This window comes from Lissotriton vulgaris, chromosome 4_1, assembly GCF_964263255.1.
Source record: "Lissotriton vulgaris chromosome 4_1, aLisVul1.2, whole genome shotgun sequence".
Lineage (NCBI taxonomy): Eukaryota > Metazoa > Chordata > Amphibia > Caudata > Salamandridae > Lissotriton > Lissotriton vulgaris.
Window position 1 is genome coordinate 1,818,107,490 of NC_141691.1, and position 23,064 is coordinate 1,818,130,553.

Here is a 23,064-nt window from a genome sequence, read left to right on the forward strand (position 1 = left end):
TAATACATTGATAGACATGGTTTCTTGATGTTCAAATATGACCTAAGCACACATTTTTTTATCTAAACTGTTATTATGCCAATAATGTGTTTTGCGAGTAAGTCACCAGCATGGGCTCCAAGGAATCTGGAATCCAAGACATACATGCTCCAATTGTATGACCTTGGAAAAATGCCTCATCTCCATTTGCTTGCCTAAATTTGATAATAACTACAAGCGCTTGCAAAGAGACTTTATGTATACATGAATGTCTCTAAAGATGACTGAGCATTTGCATTGTGTGTGTTCAATTTAGAATACAACATGGATCTTCTACAACAAAATATAACATGAACATGCATTGGCATAGTCAATAGGTCTCCCCTTTGGGGCTGTTTAAGTGTTTAACCATGCAACAGTGGATGTTGTTGCATCAAGGATATTATGCTGCATAACTAATATGTATAAGGTCCCAAAGGCGAGACCTATTGGCTATGCCAATGCTTGTTTTGTTTAGCCTGCAGTTTACTTTCATGTTGTGCATTTTAAATATTGAGCCATTGGTTGGGACTGCATGTTTACGCTGATGTTCCCCAGTAGAGCACCACATTCCGCCGTCTTGTGATATGCTTCCTAGGAGTAGCCTCAGCAAGGTATCAGAAGATATGAGCAAGAGAGAGAGAGAGAGAGAGAGAGAGAGAGAGAGAGAGAGAGAGAGAGAGAGAGAGAGAGAGAGAGAGAGAGAGAGAGAGAGAGAGAGAGAGAGAGAGAGAGAGAGAGAGAGAGAGAGAGAGAGATGTTTTTTTATGGTAGAAGTGTGATTTTATTTCCTCTTCGTACACAGGTGGGTACGTGGAGTCACTTTTCAGAACATGGGACATAATAGTTATTTACCTTTGGTGATTTTCCTACCCCCATAGTGGGTTGTCCGCATTCAATAAGCGTACAATCTGACTTTGGAACTGAACAGCTTTCTTGTATTATCAATCTACACGGATGCATTTTGTAACAATAAATAATAATGTCATAGTATCATTGAGCACCTATTTGCTTCTTTGTTATATGGACAATGTGCGTAACAATTGCCATACAGAGAGAAATAGGAACCTCAGTTTCTTCGTGTCATTGTAATTCCCTTTTATCCACCATACTATAAGGGCTTATTCACATTCACCTATTTCTGGAGATTTTGAAACATGTTTTCTGAATACCTTCTCACAAGTTTTAGATTTTGACATATGTCACACTATTCGATTATGGACTGTTGTACTCTGAGCCAGTTTGGTAAACATCATGACAACCATTGCCAGAGTTCCTTTAACCAAAGAAGCCAGAACCTACTATGAGCCGACTGAATTGCCAGGAATCTCCCTTTGAATGTGACTTTGAAGGGGAAGCAAAGTTTGAGGAGCTGAGGCTTCATCTTGCAGTGTGTTCGAAGTAAAACAACTAGTTCAGTCAGCCCATGTGTTAGTCACAATAAATATAATGCCCAAGTAGTAATATTAGTTTTGAAAATGAGATGATAATTTTATTTATAGTAAGGAGATATGATTAACAGCTTAAGGAAGCCTTATGCTACTGATCTGTTCCATTTAAAGTAAATGGTGGGGGTTACTCTGTAGTTACAAGTATGCTCTAGCAGGCTTTGTGTGCATTTGTGGTGAGTCTAAAATGTAAGCTTACCTTTGTAGCAAGAAGAAATCTTACTCATTCTTAGTGTGGAGCCCTAACAAATCTGGTCAGGTAGCTTTAGGGAGAGCTGTGCCTTGCAGACACTGTTCATGCCAGGCAGCAGAGACTCTTCCTCTCTCTCTCAGTTGCTCAGGTGGTCTCTTCAGAGAAAGAGAGGGGGGATACAATATCTACAGCACATCCCTCACCATTCATGCAGCAAATGCAGCAGTTTGTCTCGCTCACTATGATTTGGAACAATTAGAGAAGGTGGGCAGACTTTTTCCCTGGTTGTTAAATAGGAAGAGCCGAGAATGGTTCTGGCTACAATACAGTAGCATCAAGAGATGCCTTGAAGACATACGTGGATAGGTGGAAACGTATTCCACTTTTCGAATGGGAAATGCAATACTTTGTTTCAGACAAAATATTTTTGCACTTTATTTTTATTACATAAGTAGCAAAAGTAGTGCAAACTGAGCTGCATTTTTTATAGTGTCGTTTGTGGATAACTTTGCACTGGGGCAGAAGCGTTCACATTTATTTGCTCCAATCTTTTGACTTGTAAGATAGGAAACGCAGAAATGGTATTTGCTCAACCATGCCAAAATAAATAAATAAGAAAAAAATTACTATGAAGCTATTTCGCTTGGTTTAAATAATAATGAACTGATCAGGTGTATACAGCTTTTCAAACGTGAAAGCCGAGACTAAGCTCGAGGCAACATATTTTGTCCCTTTCTAAGTATCAACGATGATGAAAATTAAAATGACCCTTTATGAACTACAAATGGTTTTGTAACTTTTAAATTGTAATTGCACATTGATTTATAATCCATTTTTTGTTGCAGATTTATATAGTGCGAACTCGACCCGGAGGTATTGAATCGCTTTCCATGAGCACCAGTTACATTACACAAGGATACATTCATCCATTAATATAACTAAAGTGTAAGCAATGGCTCCCACTTCAGTTCATGCGTGTAAGAATCGGCCTGTCAAATGGTCGGGCGTTACCTTTCTAGTAATCATTTTCAAGTGCGCTATCATTAAACATAGCGAAAAACTGACTTGTTCTGTTTTGCTATTTGCACTAGATCAAAGATTCTTCAATACATCCTGTCTCTTCTTCACATCTCCAGGGAGATCAGGTTATTGCTCCTTTGTTCAAAAATAATGACGTTTTCACTGGGGCTAGTGTTGCCATCGTCCCCCCTTAAACCGCAAAGTGTTACTGAATAAAATAAAAGTGAATCTCTACCTGCAGTCGGATTTGTATGGAATAAAAGAAGGGGGAGGGGCAGCTGCTCTTTGGTGTCCGGGTTTACAGGGGTGATTGCCTGCACGCTCGGGTGGTATCTCTAAAGGCAGGGAGACAAAGGATAGGAAAGATAAGGTGTGAACGGCCTTTGCCCCCCCAGCTCCCATAAAGCTGGCATCACCCACAGACCCTCCCACAGATTAGAGTGCTCGCTCGACCCAGACTGCCTCAGCGCCCATGAACTTTAGCGGTGTCCCAACCCTTGTCTTTAATGACGTCCTGCAGGTAGCACCACTTTACGCTGAAGGGAGTCTCACTCCTGGGCGGGGACCGTGGTCCCATGAGCATTGCTGGGGTCCCCCTGCTTTCCAGGACCCAGGTAGCCCTCAGTGGATTTTAAGAGGAAAGGATATGTTGCGTCAGCATCTCCGTGAATCACCACGAGCCAGACATGAGGAAATCACGGGCAGGGGGCGGTCTCCGGACGGCTCCAAACTGAGCACATCTTGGCAACAAACAGGATTCAAGGATGCGACATCTGAGCGGCTCCTGCGGCACAAAGCACCCAGGGTTGGGATCAGAGGCAGGAGGCGCCCCTGTGCGGCACTGTTGTGAGATGTGAGAGGACCGGGGATTGAGGTGCCCGTCTATTTTGTGGCTCAGGTGACCGGGAAGGGAGGAGAAAGGGGGGCAGGAGTTTGCTGCCTTGAAAAAACAGATGGCGCACTGCAGGCAATTAAGTGCCAGGGAAGCGGAGGAAAACTGTAGTTAGGCACCGCTGCCTCAGGACTACAAGGAAGTTACCATAGGATCAACAGCCAACAGAATGCAAGAAAACAACAGCAATGCTAGACTGAAACCAATCACAAGGGACAGGAGAAATTACACGGAATTACTTTAAGTCTCACTGATACAGCGCATGCGTTGCCAAGCCGAGACCTAAAAATAGTTAAAACGTTTCCTCTTAAGTGTAAAGGATATTGAAGTTCCATCTTAACAGTGATAACTCTGGTATTCAAACACATGACATGTCAATGTCCTCCCCCAATTGGGGACTGAACTTGAGAACTTCCGCATCAGCTCAGAGTCCTTATTTATGGGACTGATGACATTAGTGCATTCCTTGTGCCCCATCATGAATCAACATCCAGCAATGTGAAGGAGAAATTTGGCTCCAGCAGATGGCAGCATCATTGGTGTATGGCCCACAGTTCATCTCCCTGTCTACTGATAAGAAATTGAAAGGTGGAAAGGCTGATCTCTTCCCTGCCTGGGATCACTGACGGAGAATTATGCCCTATCAAGAATCCACCAGTGGACAGCACGGATGATTTTCATAGGTGGAGCACCACGGGAAAATGCTCAACTCCCAGCATGCATGGCACTTCATTCACCCTTGGTGAGAGAAAGAGGGCTTATCCCATTATGCTTTCCCTAGTGGAGCTGACAGTACCATTAGATCACGAGGAGTTAGTTTATCTGAAGAGCACACGCACTAGCATGTGAAATGGCTTTCACACTCATTGAGGATACAGCTGCCTCTCAAACGTCCTGGTACTTTACTGTTTACCTGTCAATGCCAGAGAGGTGGAGATGTTCGTCAGACACCAGGGACCTGAAAAGACACTTGACTACCAGCACTTGATTTTCTCTGGAAGAGTGCCCATTCCTATGTTGAGATATTGCTTATCATTACAAGCAGCAGCAGCAGCCTCTGAACACACCAGGGAATGCAGATCTGAGTGTTTTACCCCATAATGAGAGCTCATTTCACATTATGGAATGGTTCTTCACAAACATGCAAATGAATACGATTCCATTAATCCGCGCTCATTGAACGTTACATTACATATTCATTTGAGGATACATTGTAGTGATATTGAATACAGATGGGACGCATCGCCGAGCATAGCATAGCTACGAGACTCATAGCACTTTCATTCACTGTCATAGTTCCCCATGTAACCATCCAGATATTGTGTGAATTCCTGCCACTATATATAACCTTGATGGCTTGATTAATGGCAGAGGAGGGAGGCAGGTATAAGATGCAACATTAGAAATGTTCCCCCTGAACTTGGGATTATTGATGACCGTTCCTCTAGACCTGGTTCATTTCTTTGTGATGTGATACAATTTTAACCTGACAGCGAGGAACTACCATAAGATGTGTCAGGAGCATACACTTTGAACCTAAAGAACCACAAACACATGTAGATATACCCACACCGAGAGCTTCAATACCACACTGGTTGCTTATCAATAACACAATGTGACAACATACCTGATGGACGTGGAAGGATACTTATGAGAACGCAACGTCAATCTACTCTGTCCTGATGACACCCATGAATTGATGGTTGGGTTGTGTACTGGTCTACTCTGGGCAGAAGGAATTATGTGATGTCCCGCTTTTGCAGGTCCACACGACCTGTTGTCCAATGGAAGAGTTCTGTATGCCTCTGAGTACTGGGGGATATATGGGACAATATGCAACAAGTATCTAATATGCACCTAATACATAGACAATCAGTAAATGCTTCAGAAATAGGCACGACCGCATTTGAAGCTAAAACGAGAACCGGCGACGCTGTGACGAGGAGCAGGGAGGCCGTAATTATTGAAAACGAGTGCAGTGGGATAAAAGAACCAGAACGGGAGGACAAACCCCCGAAAAACTTTCTGCGCAAATCCCGATATAGGTGCAACTGACTGCAGCGGTTTGACGCTAAGAGAATAGGAAACTCTACATGCAGAATACAACGGTGGCTCCCTCGCTCAGTGTGGTAGGCCAGACATCTGATTAAATAAGATAGACAGCCTCTGAACAAAATTCAACCGATGACAACAGATCGTACATGACTGGGGCACTATATACCACTAAAAATTAAAGTGGACTCAAATATAAGGATTAGTGTTAAAAGAATCGGTCTTGAAGAAGGTGTCTTATAAGGAAAACCGAAACGCCGCGTCGACTTAACCTGTGATTCTTGTTGTTATGTATCGGATTTTTATTTTGAATTCATTTGTATAAAACTATGTTCATTGATATATATGTCTGTTTTTACTGCTGTTTTTAATATTACAATAGGTCTCAATCTGTATGAAAAAAAGAATAAACTCACACTTTTTTACCAGAATTTATTTGTATTAGTTTATATTAATGTCACCCTATATCTGAAGCATTTACTGATTGTCTATGTATTAGGTGCATATTAGATACTTGTTGCATATTGTTGCTAAATCCCTACTAGATCCCCCAGTACTCAGAGGCATACAGAACTCTTCCATTGGACAACAGGTCATGTGGACCTGCAAAAGCGGGACATCCCATAATTCCTACATATATTCCCCCTAGTCCCAGACAACTAGCAAGGGGGGGCCTCCTTAAAAAAATGTTACTACTCTGGGCAGACACAGCTACTACCCAATTCTAAAAAAAAAACCTTTTCTAGAAGAATGTGTAAACCCTCTAGATGGTTTGTTTTTGGAACTATTCATATGCTGGGTGATAGACCCTCCTGTTAAAGACATTTTATGAGTATGTGTTTTGTAACCAAAGTTTTATGTTTAATTGTGATGCTGATGACAAAAAACGGTTGAATCTACACAAGACACAACACTGGACTCTCCTAGGTCTCTAGTCTGCAGTAAGTCTGAAGTTGATAGGATTTCTTGTAAGCAGGCCAATCATGGCACCAAATATGGCAGCATCACACATACCAAAAAATAAAACTTTTCATGAAGAACTTAGATGCCTTTTATATGGCCATTATTTTTGTCTTTTCATAAGAATCGTGCAGAATCGTAAAATATTGCAATTTTCTATTACATACCCCTGTATTTTTGCTTCCTGTTATGACTGTCAACTAAAGAAGTTTATGGAAAAATAGTACTAAGTATCAGCTCACGTTATAGGTAAAGCAAAACTTGGAATGATAGGAATGGCCCATGATACCTAAATTTAGATACTTGGATAGATTTTATAAAATTCATAGCTATACTTCGTGACAATTGTTTTAAAAAAATGACAAATCTTTGTTTGCCAGGGCTCAGCTGTGGACTTTGGGTATTATATGTTTTTAAATAAACTGCAAACTTCATATATCCCTGCAATCAGAAGAGCCGATTTTGCATATTGTGCAAAAAGAATCTGATCAGTATCTCGCATTACAACTGAAGTGAGGGCACATCTCAGGTTGAAATGTCATGTGAAATACCAAGATGGAGCGAGGTTGTGGAATTTTTTTTACTAGGCTGGAGTTATTGTTTCCGCAAGACATTTTCTTACTTTTGAATCAAAACTATTGCGAAATTTGGCATCTGTGAATGGACAGAAATTTGGAAAATGTATGAGATTTTGCCAGCATAAAAAAGGTCCATGCCTACATTTTTCCCCTTTTACATCAACTATTTTTCAATTCGACCAAATGTTGAGCGATGTATACAAATTAACTCTTCCTAACTTCAGAATGTTTAGTGTTGTCAGAAATGTATAGTTTCCTGGACTCATCCATGGTTCTCAAACTTGCTTCTCCAACAGGTAGAAAACGTAAAAAAGAAAACTGTAAACAGTGGTGATTTTTTATCTGCCTGTTTCTACAAACTGGAAAGACTGTGTTCTTTACATAGAAAGCCATTTATGAATGCTATTTTAGAAGAAAACATGCACCTTTTCTTGCAGTGCACTGTTCACACTGTCTCAAGGTCCTCTAGGATAGTCACAATCCTGAAGTTCTCATATAATCCCCAACACTTGGGAATCCCTATACTTAATGACCTGGCTAAAAGCGCGGGAAATTACACTATGAAGGAAAAACACAAACTGGCCACAATGCCAACAAAAGGCTCAGTCCTTAGGGTTTAATATGCCATCATCATTATTAGGAGGTGGCAGTAAAATTGCTTCCTAATTCAAAGTAAACAAAGCTACAGTTCTTCTAAAGATCCCAAATTATGTTATGCAAAACTCTCAATGATGGTCTTGCCCACACACTCCTGAATGTACAGTGTAAAATGAAAAATCTTAATTACAGCTGTGGGGCTCCTGTCGCTCTCTGAGCTGTATTGCACCATTCTCCTTACCTACAAATCCTCAAAACAAACTCTCATGGTTTTCCAAACGTAAAATCTTCCACACGGAAACAGCCCTTAATTTTTATATTTGCAGTCCTAGGTTTTGGCATAGCAGCTGGAAAAGGGAACTCGTTCTAATGTGTTTGAAAAACATCATTGAAACAACATATAGGACTCTGGGGCCTCATTTATGAAAAGTGACGCATCGCTGCGAGAAAACAGCGATGCGTCACTTTTCATTGCGACCTCCTTGCGACTCCAATGATGTGTCATATTTACAATATGACGCATCATTGCGCAAGGAATTACAGATACGTCAATATTACTGAGGTATCTGTAAGCGCAAAAGTGACGCATTGCTGGAGTGTGTCACAAAAGTGACGCAACGCCAGCAATGCGTCCTTTCACATGGGGAAAGCCCCATGTGAAAGGGCTTGCGTCAGTCTTACGCCTGCTGTGAGGCAGACGCAAGATTTTGAGGCAACAGCGTCCTAAAAGTGACGCAGTGAAATCTCATAGATTTCACTGCGTCACTATTACGGGGCTTGTTGCGGGGGAACGCCCCTCTGCATACAATATACCTGACGCAGGTATAATGTAGCGCAGGAGTTTACAAAGTGACGCATCTGCTTAGATGCGTTAATGCGTCGCTTTGTAAATAGTGCGCAACAGGAGGCATGTTTTACACTGCGATGCGTCACAAAAAGTGGCGCACCGGCGGCGTAAAAGTGACGCACGGCCTCATAAATGAGGCCCCAGGAGTCTTTACACAAACTGCGCTTTTGAGCACGAGATTGGCGGATTGTCTCTCGCAGGGTAAAGGCTGCAATCCATGCTAACACAGGACCTTGTCCTATTGTAAGTACGGGGTATGAGCAGGGTCATATTTCAGCCATCATCGCGTGCAAGCAGACAAGGTTAAGCGAAAGAGACATAGTTAATTAACAAGATGGCGCTATAAAGAATGTTTTTAGCTGAATGGACAATTTAGGCATAACGCGGGAAACATATCTTGCAGGGTTCAAGCCGAGACCAAGTGTTACGAAGCACAATGAATACTGATCACCGCGCTCCGGCCTTCCTGCAACTTCTTCGATTTATCTGTTGGCAAGCAATTTTCGCGGTACTCTAAATAATCTCGGAGAAACAAGCTGCTGTTCGGGGAGGACATTAAATGACTCCGGTGAGATTAAAAATCCGTACAACGCCAATATGTCACTGAAATAAATGCGGCAGGCTCGAATTTTCAATATACCAAGGAAATGACCAGGTGAGCAATTGGTCACGGTGGGATTGATAACTAGCGAGCTGCGAGGGACGGTCTATGCAGGATGAAAATAACACCGGCCCCTGACCCTTGATAGTAAAACCGGGCGAAATGAGGACTCGAGGAAAAGGAAAATTGTGCCCTGCGGGGCGCCGTACCTGAGAGCAGGAGCTCCATGTTGCTGTTCATGAGCGTGGCATTTACTCTTCCGTTGGATGCGTTGAAATTAGTAATTGTCAAGGTCATTGGCTGCTTCCTCCCTTTAAAGTTGTAAGATCCTTTCCAGATATAATTTTGGGCAAAAACATCATCTGGAACTAAGGAGATAAGAAACTCATGTTACTGGCGGCGAGGCGGTGTAAAGAGAAGTACTATAAAATGTGGGGAAATTGCAGATTACAGACACATTCATAAAATAATACAGTTTTGAAAGCATGAATTTGAGACGAAAAAAAACAATAGGCAACTCACATTTTCAACTAATGATGCAGTTCAAAAACAGTTTTTTCTTTTTAGCGGCCTGCACAAAATATCATCAAGCTGCAACACCAGCGTTTTGAGGTACATCCAATCCTTTGATATGAAATATGATTTGAATATTGTGATCTTGATAGTTCTTACACAGAAGAAACAGACCTCTAGATAGACAACTTTGCTTGCTAGAAAGTAAACTAACATGAACATTGACTGCTGCAGCTCAGGGTTATTCAGTAAAATGCACTCAAGCCCTCAACGCCTGAGCGGTCTGCTTTTCTTTCAACTGAACAAATGAACGTCCACAAAAGGTTTGTCGAAGGCAAGGAAGAAATCACCAATGTAGGCCAAGATTTACTCACACTCTCCATCATTACAGTATTGCGACGCATTCTGGTGCAAAATATTTTTGGGGATTTTTTTTGTACTTTATGGCCACTTTGCTGCACCAACCACGTTTTGTGCAGTAAAGTAGCCCATAAGTAATGAAAATTAGCGCTTTGTGTTCGTTTGTGTCAAATGTGTTGGTTCCTTGTCAAGGCATCTTGGGGTGGCAGAAGCTTCCACTGCTCGTCTTTGGAACCAAATACCTTGGAATTTGAGGAATCAACCTGATCTCTTGGCCTTTAGGAAATCACTAAGAACTTGGTTATTTACCCTTCCAGGGTAAAAATTTCCCCAGGCAGCTCTCACTCTCTTCGCTACATAGGTAGCATGAAGACGCCCTTGGGCATATGGTGCGCTTTATAAAATGTAATCAAATCAAAGGGTGCCTCCCATGAAAAGTGCATGGGCATTCTCATGCAACTAGAAATAAGTTTAGATGCAAAGCCCTACATACTAAAACTGATAGCTTTTTGTCCCAAAACATGACACCGCTTTCAGGCAGGTGTAAGTTTGGAGCTTTATTTAAATGTCTCAAACTTTTCAAACCTTGGTTGTGTGCTGCACTGTACAGCACACATAGAAAGTGGGAATAAGTGTAAGTATGTTAAAGCATGGCATTTCAGCACTGGAAGGGCGTGCTTTCATCAAAAACCCTTGCTAGGATCGTGCAGACATTCTTGCAATATGGTGCAAAGGGGTTGTGTGCTGCTAAGTTGCCTGATAGAGCACCAGCATAGGGCAAGAGAACAGCAGCGACATATCTTAATATCTATGGCAGTGCCTTGCTCTTCTTCTAGGGCTGCAGAGGACATTTCCTTCCTGTTCTGCGATGCACTTATAGATTAGTAAAACCCCCTTTTAGTGTTTATAATTATTCCAAATGTTTTACATCTAAGTAAGGTGCCATGTTTTGGATTTTTAAGCGCCTCTTAGTGAGACAGTTGCAGAGGAGTTGGTTTATTTTCTTTTTAGCACAACTCAAGGCAGCAACCAAAGTTGGCCCAGGGGGCAAAGCAGCACAGTCACATTTATTAAAAATGGTGGGATGCTGCTGTCAATCTCTGTGCCAGTGCACTATAAAGGCTGTATAGCACCACACACTCACTTTACACCACTGTGCAGAGATGAGTGTGTCCTGCCTAGCATAGGAATTGCACTGAAAGTATAACCTTCCAGTGCAGAATACTGTGCCTAGAAAAATTCTGAAACATTCCCCAAACCATATGCATGCTTTGCAACTCAGCACACATGCAATATGTGGAAAGTGTGGAGATTTTTTGTTTGCTGTCTGCGTCAAGAAAGTGTTACTTTTTGCTGCAACCTCCCCCCACGGGTGCTTGCATCAAAAACTGCCCACCCGAGGAACAAACCCTGACACAAAGTGGTGTGAAGCACAATTTGGGCGGATAACAGATGCACTCACTTCAACACCCATGAAACGCCCCTTTCATACACTGTTCTGCGTGAAAGCCTCACATATTTGTAAGGCGATGAAATGCCATGTAAAGTAGCTTTGCCTGGCCTTGTAAATATGCTGCTGCACATTGAGCCACCGGAGCGTCAAAAAAGCGCCACTCCGGCAGTGAAAAAGTGCAGTTAAAGGCCACGTAAATTAGGTCCTGAGCATTTATACACTTCAATGTAACTGCCTAATTTTATTTATAACTTATTTTCTGTGCCACAACCGACCTCCAATTGCCTACAATGTAACGTAGGTAAGACAGAGGTCATGCTCTTTGGAAATGCCCCACTCCTTTTGTCACCTGAGTGGTGGCCCCCTGAACTAGGTACGGCCCCATGCCCAAAGGAAAACGTAAAAAATCTGGGTGTTAAGCTTGACCAACCTTTGGTGCTTAAAGACCATGCCATACAGGTCACAGGAACTTGTATGAGGGTGATTGGCTTACTTAGAAGGGTCTTCCCCTACTTAGCAGATCACCATAGGAAAACACTAGTGCAGACCCTAGTAATTAGCAGGTTGGATTACTGCAATGGATTACTCATATCTGCTAATGAGGAACAGCTGGGGAGGCTACAGGTAGCCCAGAATACGGCCGCTAGGCTGATTCTCAATGCCCCTGCCAGATCTTCCTCTCGTTCCATACTAAACAAGCTACACTGGCTTCCCATTCACCAGAGAGTAAAATTTAAGATCTGCTGTACTATCCATAAATGCTTGTTTGGAACTGGCCCTAGATATCTACCTGAAATCTTTAAACCTTATCAACCAGGTAGAACCCTACGCTCAGAAAATCAAGCCTTGCTCCGGATCCCCAGGATCAAAAGAGAGAGACAGGGAGGTCGAGCCCTTTCATACAAAGGCCCCACTATTTGGAATTCATTACCCCTCACTCTTAGACTAAATTCCAACCTATCCACATTTAGGAAATGTCTGAAGACGTACCTATTCTCCACTCAGTAACTCCAGTAATGCCAACAGATATCACTGTTCTAGTCCTGCTTTCGGAAAAAAAAAACAAAGCGCGGAGATATCTCCTCGGAGATCGAATTCCAGTGCTATATAAGAACCGAAAATAAATGAAAAATAAATATGCACGTCATTATAAGATACAAACAGTGGCCTAAGGGAGAAAAGGCATATTTCTTTTCAATAGCTATCACGTATTTTTGAATGATCAGATTGCTTACGGTCACTAAACAACCTTGCCTTTCTCTTTATAAATAGGTGCTAAATCCTTTTCAGCCAGCCCTTGCGCTCATATTTTCCCTTTTTTCAGTTTTGCCAAAGTTCTCTTCTCTATTACACTTCAAGTGTATCTTGCCTCATCGATAGTATATTTTTCAAACATTCTTTTCTGTTTCTAGCACATAATGCACATCTGCTCGTGAGTACCTAGGAAATATACATTTGAAATCAATTAGTAACAGTAACAGTAATAACCCAAAGCCTAGTCTTCTCACTAACCCCATCTCCTTCCAACTGGAAAAAAAGTTCAGCAAGTTAAGGCTCACTGTTGACATTTAATATGGCAGATCACAATTTGAATTCTGGGAAGATAAATGAATGCTTTTCTAGTTTATAAATTAAGTAACTTTGAGATGAGTATTGGTAGCCCCTGTCACATATAGTGCTTAGAAATTGCAGACTAGTTGTATAAAGTTTTATGTACTACAAATCATGATTCGCAAATGTAATTTACACAACTGCTGGGAGTATGCATTGTCTATCCTCATTATAAAGGTTGCTGTGAAACAAAAAACATTTCTTTCACTGAGTGCCTAGGTTTGCAGGCAGACCTCGCTTAGTTCTATGTTAAGAATAGCTTCCCTTTTCCCTTCAATTCTGATATTTCTAATTTTGCTTGTAAAAAGAAAGTACCTCAAGAACAAAAAATTTCGAGTCAGATCTAGGAAGCATTTTTACGGATGCAAACATTCCAATTCGAAGTGAGCAATTTTAAGATTTATTCTTCAAACACCTGCTGATTGCTGATTTCTAGGCACATTTTGTCTAGAAACATTGAAAATCCACATCTCCAGTGCCGCTTGAATTATTGAAATGAATGTGATATCTTTTTCTTATTTCATGTTCTCTACTTTTCCACATAGGTTAAGGGATGTATTGTGTTTTTTACGTAACTTTTAATTTGTTTTTACTGCTGATTGCTGAAACTTAGTACCTCTCCAAACTGACTGCAAGTTGTGCCATGGTTGAGCTGAAATTCTCTCAGAACCGCGTTCTGGCTAACGTTATTCTGTATATTAAGTTCGTGGATGTCGCCTCTCACAGATTAATTACCCAATTTCTGGCAGGCCTGATAACAAGTGCCCAGGACAATTCTGACTCCAGAAAAAGCTCCTGTATGCACTTCTATTTGAAGCTGTGTGCAATTTATAGCACCTGGTATTTAATGGGTGAAATACAGTTGGCATCTTCTAATACATGCTGGCCGATCAAAACTGATACATTTAGGAAAAAAATCCAGGTACATATCAAAACTTATGTATTTTTGTGCAGGAAGGACCAAGATCCCCATTTTCATGGTCGATACGTTTGATACAATTTATCACACCTGATAAATTCAGAACCCAGGGGTGTCAGATTTTACCAGGGCAATCAATTCCATCTACATGACACTTATAACCAGGAATTGGCACTGTGTGCTGCTCATAAAATGACCATTGCCCTGCGCTTTGAAAAACGACTTTTACAGGGCCGGGTACTAGCCTTGCACTTATATGCATATCACTTTTAATACATGGCATATTGTAGGTTGCCAGTAATAGCTCCAGCTGTTTGCACATTTAAAAATATGGGGCCCGATTCACAGAATGAATTTAAGACTCAATCCTAAAAGTACTACTATTTTAGTATTCACAGAATGCACTTACTACTTTTGGCATTCACAGAATGAACTTACTACTTTTGGTATTCACAGAAGTTAGGATTTTGTCTTAGTTTGTCTTAAGACAAACTTAAGACTGACTTAAGACAGACTTAAGATATACTTAAGACAAACTTAAGACAAAATCCTAACTTCTGTGAATACCAAAAGTAGTAAGTTCAATCTGTTAATACCAAAAGTAGTAAGTGCATTCTGTGAATGCCAAAAGTAGTAAGTCCATTCTGTGCATACCAAAATAGTAGTAAGTTTAGGATTGAGTCTTAAGTTCATTCTGTGAATCGGGCCCATACTCATTTATTGAAGAGTGAAATAGAACGTTTTGGTTAACATTCCCATTATGCAAATTTGTAGCTTAAACATTCATATTGGAATGGCAGCTAGTTTAAACTGTACCCTTATTTCTCACAACATATTGTAAATTGGCATTTGTTTAGTATCAGGTCCTGTGACCGTGAATTATCTAATGGCTGAAATTCACAAGGATACTGATTTAATCATTTCACTCAAAAGATACAAAATATAACATTATACAAATGTACCCAGTCTTATGGTAATTTATGTGTATAATTGAGTTTAGAGTCTTGAAAGAGTATTCAATGGAATTGTCCTCGCAGACCTACTGCTCTCAGAAATATGCCAAGGGCTAACTTGTTTGTTCATAGTTATGTAAGGAGTATCTTTGTAGTTCTGGGGCTTCCTGTGAGTTCTTGAAAAGGTCCAGTCTTTGGAGATGTTTCTTTTTAAGTGAAATAGGTTTGTTACGTCTGAGAGAGTATTTGTTCTTAACATTTTTTTGCAAATCTAATGTTTGCAGACTTGAAGAGGGAAAGCACAGCTGAAGAAGTCCCAACAGCACACGTAGAGAAAACACCTAGGAATTCGCCCATATATTTAACACGAATACTACCATTAGAAAGGTGTTGTTACATATTTTTAACTAAACCCCCAAATTGGTCTTCCAGGGAAAATGAGATCTAAACCACTGCAGATTCGTAACTCACTAAGAATCCGCTGACGAATGTGGGAATGATAGTTATCAGCCTGAACTCTAATTCTGAGTGGGTTGAAATCTATTGTATGGTGTGGAGTAGCTCTGTGTCAACTATGTCACTTCTACAGAGCATAATAACAACTACAAAAGAGTAACAAAGGGTGCAAAAAAGGGAGAAATCAATTGTATTCAATTTGTCCAAATATTTGCCACCATAAAATAACTTAAATGTCACAGAAAAGGTGAATCAAGTGAAAAAGAAAATACCTTTTCTCTTTAAAAGAACTTCTACAGAGCAGCCAGATATGATTTCCCCCAAATGATATGATATGTTTAAAGGAGTACTCTCAGGAAGATGAGATTCATTAGGATCTAGTAGAGAGATAACTGCTTTTATCAAATTGTAAAACTGAAACCAGAAAGTTTTGAAGAGGTATGCAGTTTGATATCCAGAAAAGTGAGCATGCTTCTGGGCATAGCCTCTTCAAGTGTCCTTTATCATTTGAAGCTATTTAAAGGAATTGTTCACAGTTCATCTAGGGCTCCTTAAAGATATGCTCAAGCCCCTGGAATCCAACTTAAATAGATCATGGAGGTTCTCTCAGTGGAATATCTTTGCAATCCATACCTTGGGGCATATTATCAAGAAATCTCGATACATTATCGCCGCTTTTATCGGCAGGAAACTGCTGATAAAGCGGCGATAATGGGCTTGATAATATGCTCTATGGAATTCCAATCGAAACTCATGTTAGATGTGAAGACCTCTAACATGGGCTTCAATTGGAAATCCATAGAACATATTATCAAGCCCATTATTGCCGCTTTATCGGCAGTTTCCTGCCGATAAAAGCGGCGATAATGTATCGAGCTTTCTTGATAATATGCCCCCATGTTTTATGTCACAACATAAAAGTGCCAAACAAGATGAGTTAACAACATTTCATGTGATCTTGATGAACTTGAAGGTCAGAAAAAGTGTATACTTTGGCTCTGTGCCAGCCTTTGAACTTAGACATTTAAGTTATAAAGGAGCTTTGCTTTAGTTCTACTTGACCTTTTGGAATGAAAATGAAACAACAGAAACATGATATAAGATTTGCACTGACTCACCACTTAATTTTGGGCTGGGGGTTCCCAAAGCAGGTCGATGATCTTTCACTAAAATCTTAGATCCAGCTGTTGAGCAAATGAGATATGGCACAATTAGTAACTTAATAGATTAACATAATATAATAAACTATTGCTTTCTGTTTATTGTTCACATTTTTTAGGGCTGTCGCTACAGGCAAATGTTAGATAGAATCAGCCGAATGTCCTTGTTTTTACGTATGTAGTTTTATCAGTATTTAAGGAATCCTTTAAATGAGATGTTCAGCAGATCAGAGATATAGCGAAATGTATATTATGGTAAACACTAATATGGTAACAAAAATATATGACAAATAATTATCAATTCATGCCATTGGTAGAATCTGCAAAGTGATACAAATGTAAGAGATACACAAGTTGCACATTTAATTTCGAGGTAATATTATATTGAATGCTAAGCTGTACGTTGGTTCAAGTAACCACAAAGCTAGCGGGAATGTTATATGTATGTGTCTCAAATTTTCAACACTCTTCCAGGTGATATATTTCTTTCAAAATGTATCGAGGCATAAACAGCTGTTCAACTAGTTATAAATATGTCTTATTCAATGTGCTTGGTACGTTTTTATGTAGCTATTTCTTTTTGCCACCTGTGCTATGCCAGTAGAATTACAATATATGAAATTCCTCTGAGGTGCTTTGTGCATTTATGGTCCCTTGCCATGCTGTGCAACTTTAATTTATCGCTCAGTCATATCTATCAACTCAACATGTTCCTGTATTTATTGTTTCTAATATCCAATCAATCACGTTTTTCCTTAATATTATCACCCCTCCGGGCAGAGGCCTCTCACCTCTCCCTACAACACACTTATTGTTTGCCTCCTAGTGAAACACAACATCATCTGTGACCCATTGGCCTTCCTCTTTTAGTATACTGGCATTTGAACACGATTGATCGACTCGTCTCCATACTTTAAAAAGCAACCATAAGTGCATTGTACTTGTGTTTCAATGTTTTTAGTAAAATAGTATCTCCAGACTCGGCCCGTGGAGGGAGTTGGGGTGGGGCAGAGAGGTGGGGCGGGGGAGGGGCAGGGTGGGGGGTGCTAAAAACTGGCATATGGATAATTGGAGGTAAGTAAACAATTTAATAAATAAAATAAATTTCGTAGCGTGCCCTGCATCACAAAATGCGATGCAGCGCGCGCTACGAAATTCGTTTTATTTATCAAATTGTTTATTTACCTCCAATTATCCATATGCCAGTTTTCTAGCACCCCACACCCTGCCCCTCCCCGCCCCGCCTCTCTGCCCCACCGCAACTCCCTCCACGGGCCGCGGCTGAGTATCTATACTTACCTAGCCTTATGTTTGTCACAGATTTATACCGCCCTTTTCAAATGAACATATGCCATAGTCTTTTAAAAAAAATACTAATGTTTATTACTAACAGCAGTTGCACAGCAAATACACATTACATTTTATTATATGACTCCCCTCCACCTACCAGTTACATTATCTGAACATTGTACTACATACATTTTTTATTTGCACTTCTAGCAGCAATTCGTTTTGTTACATTCATAAAATGTGGAACAAATATAACATTTTGACATAGTACAATTTAATATATTATATAATATGATTGAGGGAACCATGATATGTTGAATATCTTACAGCATAGACAATATTCCTTAAGATTGTGCAGAAAGACATTTTCAATACAGGCAAGGCTGCCTCATTTGTACTTAAGTATACTTTAAAAGACACATATCAGGACAAAGCATTAGTTTTACTCTGAATGAAAAATTATTTTGGATACGGGAACTGCCTATCAGAATCGAATTCCATTCCAAAATACTTTATTTCGGTCTGTAAAACCTTGAAAAGTACACAATACAAGCAATAATACATAAAACAATCAATATATGAACATAGAATAAGAACAAAGCGCAGTTTAAAAACTCCAAATGATTCCTCATAAAAAAAGAAAAAACTAGTAGATTATGGATGCTGCTAGTCAGGAAGCACCAGTTGCCCCTTTTCAAGTTAGCAGCTTCTAGATTCCATTTGTTCAGTACAATCAATATTTAAAATATAACAGGTTGAAAACTGGTTAAAAATGTGTTAAACGTTTAAAATAAGTGAAATGAGAAACATATGTCAAAATAAAGAGTGTGAGAGACTTGTTTGATTACAGAGCTAAATTTAGCAATGCCCTCCGATGGTGCCACATAGAATCCAAAAAGTGAGAAACAGCAAAAACTATGGATGGATGGGTATCAGTTCGCAGTAATCTAAAAGTCTCCCCAAACTGCCTAAACCCCAAGTTCCTGCAAAGTGGGACTAGTCATCGGCTTCTAGCAATTTTATATCCAGGACAGAAAAAGAAAACATAAATGTTGGTCTTGTTGGTACAATTACATCCAGGGCATGCCAGGGGAGAGGCTTTTGACCATTTATTCTTAAAGGCACGAGCGTCAAGGTGCCTATTTTGAACTGGAAATACAGTTTCCTTGCCATAAGAGGCTGGACAGCGTCCTTGCAGTGCTCAAAATGATTCTCAACCAACAAAATGAAGATGCCAGTACTGATATGCATAATAACACAACAACTAATGACTACCACAAATCTGAATGAACAATCAGAAGAGGGGAGTGACTATTCAATAGTATTTTATTCAAGGTATTTACAACATTTATCTTTACCTTTTAGTTTTTTTACATGGACATTTACAAAAGAACATATAGGACGAAGAGATATGTGGAATTACCTTACAAACATTCATTCAAATTTCAGACATATCACAAGCAACCACAACAATTATACAACACTTTCGGGAAAAAAGGGAAGGGAAATTCGTGAAAGCAATAAGAGAAAAAACCGAAATCTACAAATATTTACAAAACCATTTGAGTTAACTGTTTTGTATGTACATTCTTATATTTACAAACACATTCCAAACTTTCATAAAGATCTTGTATAGTAATGTACAATGATGTGCTCTAGGCTCAATCAATCGGCTGCCCAAGAGTTACTGTAGATTGGTGAAGTGAGGCCTACCCGTTTCGAATCCCACTTGAATCATGGGGGATTCTCTTCAGGGCCGTGAGAGTTCCTATGACGAAAAAGAAAACACAAGGTAATTCTAATACTATGCAGGCGGGGACCGACACAAGACACCCACCAAGCGATGCAACAACCAGAGATTTCAACAGTATTAGGGCCATATTCAAACTGGTGATTAAAAAGTGACACCCCTCACCTAGCTGGACCTTAGGTTTAAGAAAAGGTACTGAGCTGACTGGGAGGCGACTGTGTTGAAAACCGGGGCTAGGGAATTTACCTTTGACTGACAGAGATGAGGATGTCCTATTGAAAAATGTCCTCGCATTGTGGCACTACGCTGCGCCTTGTCAACCAACTACCTATAATGAAAAGGAATGACATATAAACTACTATATAGGTGAGGCGGCCCTTTTAGCAGCACGGGGTGAGATTGAGATAAACTTACCCCTTAACGTAACGTCTTCTTTCTTAAGGGCTCATGAATAAACCGGCTGCAGGAGTACTCTAATGACGGTCAAAACTGTGAACAAATGAAGGAGGCATTTTATGTCAGGCGATATCATCGCTATTGTGCAAGTACTCACGGCGGTTTTAAAACAAGCAAATGCCGGTGCAGTGTACTAAACTTAGCTTCTTACCCAATGTGGTGGGTGCCTGATTTCTATCCTTAAGTCGAACTAAACGATAAGTTGCCTCGGATGGAACAGTTGTGGGAGCTAGTTCTTCAAAAAGTTTTCTGTGGAGAATAAAAGAAAAGAATGAATCTGAGGATAACCTACGCATTAAATGGAGGCGGCATGAGTCATACAAACTCACCTGAGTATTAAAAAGAATTTTCACAGCCAAAACACTCGGTAAAAAATGTTGATGGCTGGGTTGGATATACGTAGACTGCAGGTAAATCACGTCACTAGTTAGAAGAAGAGAGATGGAATCAAGATCTAAACTGTGTATTATGAGCGCGAATATTAGCCAGTCACAAAAAGAACACTTACTTTAGAACGAGATTTAGCCGTCTCCGTGTTAGTATTGAGGGCTTCCATATAAGCGACTGGCTCATAATACACAGTTTAAATCTTGATTCCATCTCTCTTCTTCTAACTAGTGACGTGATTTACCCGCAGTCTACGTATATCCAACCAAGCCATCAACTTTTTTTACCGAGTGTTTTGGCTGTGAAAATTCTTTTTAATGCTCAGGTGAGTTTGTATGACTCATGCCGCCTCCATTTAATGCGTAGGTTATCCTCAGATTCATTCTTTTCTTTTATTCTCCACAGAAAACTTTTTGAAGAACTAGCTCCCACAACTGTTCCATCCGAGGCAACTTATCGTTTAGTTCGACTTAAGGATAGAAATCAGGCACCCACCACATTGGGTAAGAAGCTAAGTTTAGTACACTGCACCGGCATTTGCTTGTTTTAAAACCGCCGTGAGTACTTGCACAATAGCGATGACATCGCCTGACATAAAATGCCTCCTTCATTTGTTCACAGTTTTAACCGTCATTAGAGTACCCCTGCAGACGGTTTTTTCATGAGCCCTTAAGAAAGAAGACGTTACGTTAAGGGGTAAGTTTATCTCAATCTCACCCCGTGCTGCTAAAAGGGCCACCTCACCTATATAGTAGTTTATATGTTATTCCTTTTCATTATAGGTAGTTGGTTGACAAGGCGCAACGTAGTGCCACAACGCGAGGACATTTTTCAATAGGACATCCTCATCTCTGTCAGTCAAAGGTAAATTCCCTAGCCCCGGTTTTCAACACAGTCGCCTCCCAGTCAGCTCAGTACCTTTTCTTAAACCTAAGGTCCAGCTAGGTGAGGGGTGTCACTTTTTAATCACCAGTTTGAATATGGCCCTTATACTGTTGAAATCTCTGGTTGTTGCATCGCTTGGTGGGTGTCTTGTGTCGGTCCCCGCCTGCATAGTATTAGTATTACAAATGTAACTTACTCTGTGCCACTCATGATTGTTTTCTTTCCCTTCCTTCCTTGTGTTTTCTTTTTCTTCATAGGAACTCTCACGGCCCTGAAGGGAATCCCCCATGATTCAAGTGGGATTCGAAACGCGTAGGCCTCACTTCACCAATCTACAGTAACTCTTGGGCATCCGATTGATTGAGCCTAGAGCACATCATTGTACATTACTATACAAGATCTTTATGAAAGTTTGGAATGTGTTTGTAAATATAAGAATGTACATACAAAACAGTTAACTCAAATGGCTTTGTAAATATTTGTAGATTTCGGTTTTTTCTCTTATTGCTTTCACGAATTTCCCTTCCCTTTTTCCCGAAAGTGTTGTATAATTGTTGTGGTTGCTTGTGATATGTCTGAAATTTGAATGAATGTTTGTAAGGTAATTCCACATATCTCTTCGTCCTATATGTTCTTTTGTAAATGTCCATGTAAAAAAACTAAAAGGTAAAGATAAATGTTGTAAATACCTTGAATAAAATACTATTGAATAGTCACTCCCCTCTTCTGATTGTTCATTCAGATTTGTGGTAGTCATTAGTTGTTGTGTTATTATGCATATCAGTACTGGCATCTTCATTTTGTTGGTTTAGTATTAGGCTCAGCCTTACTGATTAGAGCCAGCCCCTCGTTGTTTTTCCCAAAATGATTCTCAGCTTTGATGTTTAAAAAGTCAGCTGTCAAACGATTCAGTTGGTCATTCCCCTCAATGTCGGACAATATGAGTGATCTGTATTCTCTGACCACTACAAGGCACGGGGTGGCCTGGCATGCTACTTCGAGTTATTCCACAGATTTGGAAGGCCTAGCTTGTAGCATGTGTCCCTTAAATAGGCGAGTCATGGCAACTTGCCCACATCCGGTAAACCCAGAATCTCTTTAATCTCTGACTGATACCCCAACCTGGCCCATAACCTGCGCCAGAATGTTAGTGGTCGGAGGCCAATCTCCTCTGCTATTGGTCTAATACTAAGGTCCATATGTAGAGAGATAAGGGGAGTACTTGGAGGAAGACCCAACAACTGCCTCAGGAGGTTATTCTCGATTTTAGACAAACCCCCAGTGGGGCAGTGTCACCAAAGCTCAGTCCCATAAATTGCAGCGCTCTTAATTTTCACTTTATAAATCTCAGCTACCATGGCAGCCGGTTTGCAAGAGGAGTTCCTGTAAGTTTTTAATACTCCACCTACCATTTGGGCACGTTTGAGGCTTGCTTTGGCTAACTTTGGGCCCCAATCAAGCTTTTCAGATAGTGTGACACCAAGAGAATCAAAAACGGTTCCCAGTTCTAGCAGGGTACCACTTAGAGAGAGGTTGGGGCGAGTGGATTTAGATGGATTTAAAACCATACATTTGGTTTAGAGAGGTTTGATCTCCAGCCCCCTGATTGCACAGAATTTTATAAAGCTATTGAGAACACTCTGAATGCCCAATGGTGACTTGCTG

General features: G+C 40.4%; 1 protein-coding gene across 1 annotated transcript in view; it reads right to left on the reverse strand.

Moving 5' to 3' along the window:
• The window catches only part of CSMD3 (CUB and Sushi multiple domains 3), a 2,596,150-nt gene that overhangs the window by 70,953 nt on the left and 2,502,133 nt on the right, over positions 1-23,064 (reverse strand). The window contains exons 66-67 of the mRNA XM_086918068.1: positions 16,590-16,655; positions 9,416-9,574 (exon numbers count right to left, since the gene is read on the reverse strand). Of these exons, the coding sequence (XP_086774194.1) occupies positions 9,416-9,574; positions 16,590-16,655 (225 nt within the window). The remainder of the gene's footprint in view (positions 1-9,415; positions 9,575-16,589; positions 16,656-23,064) is intronic.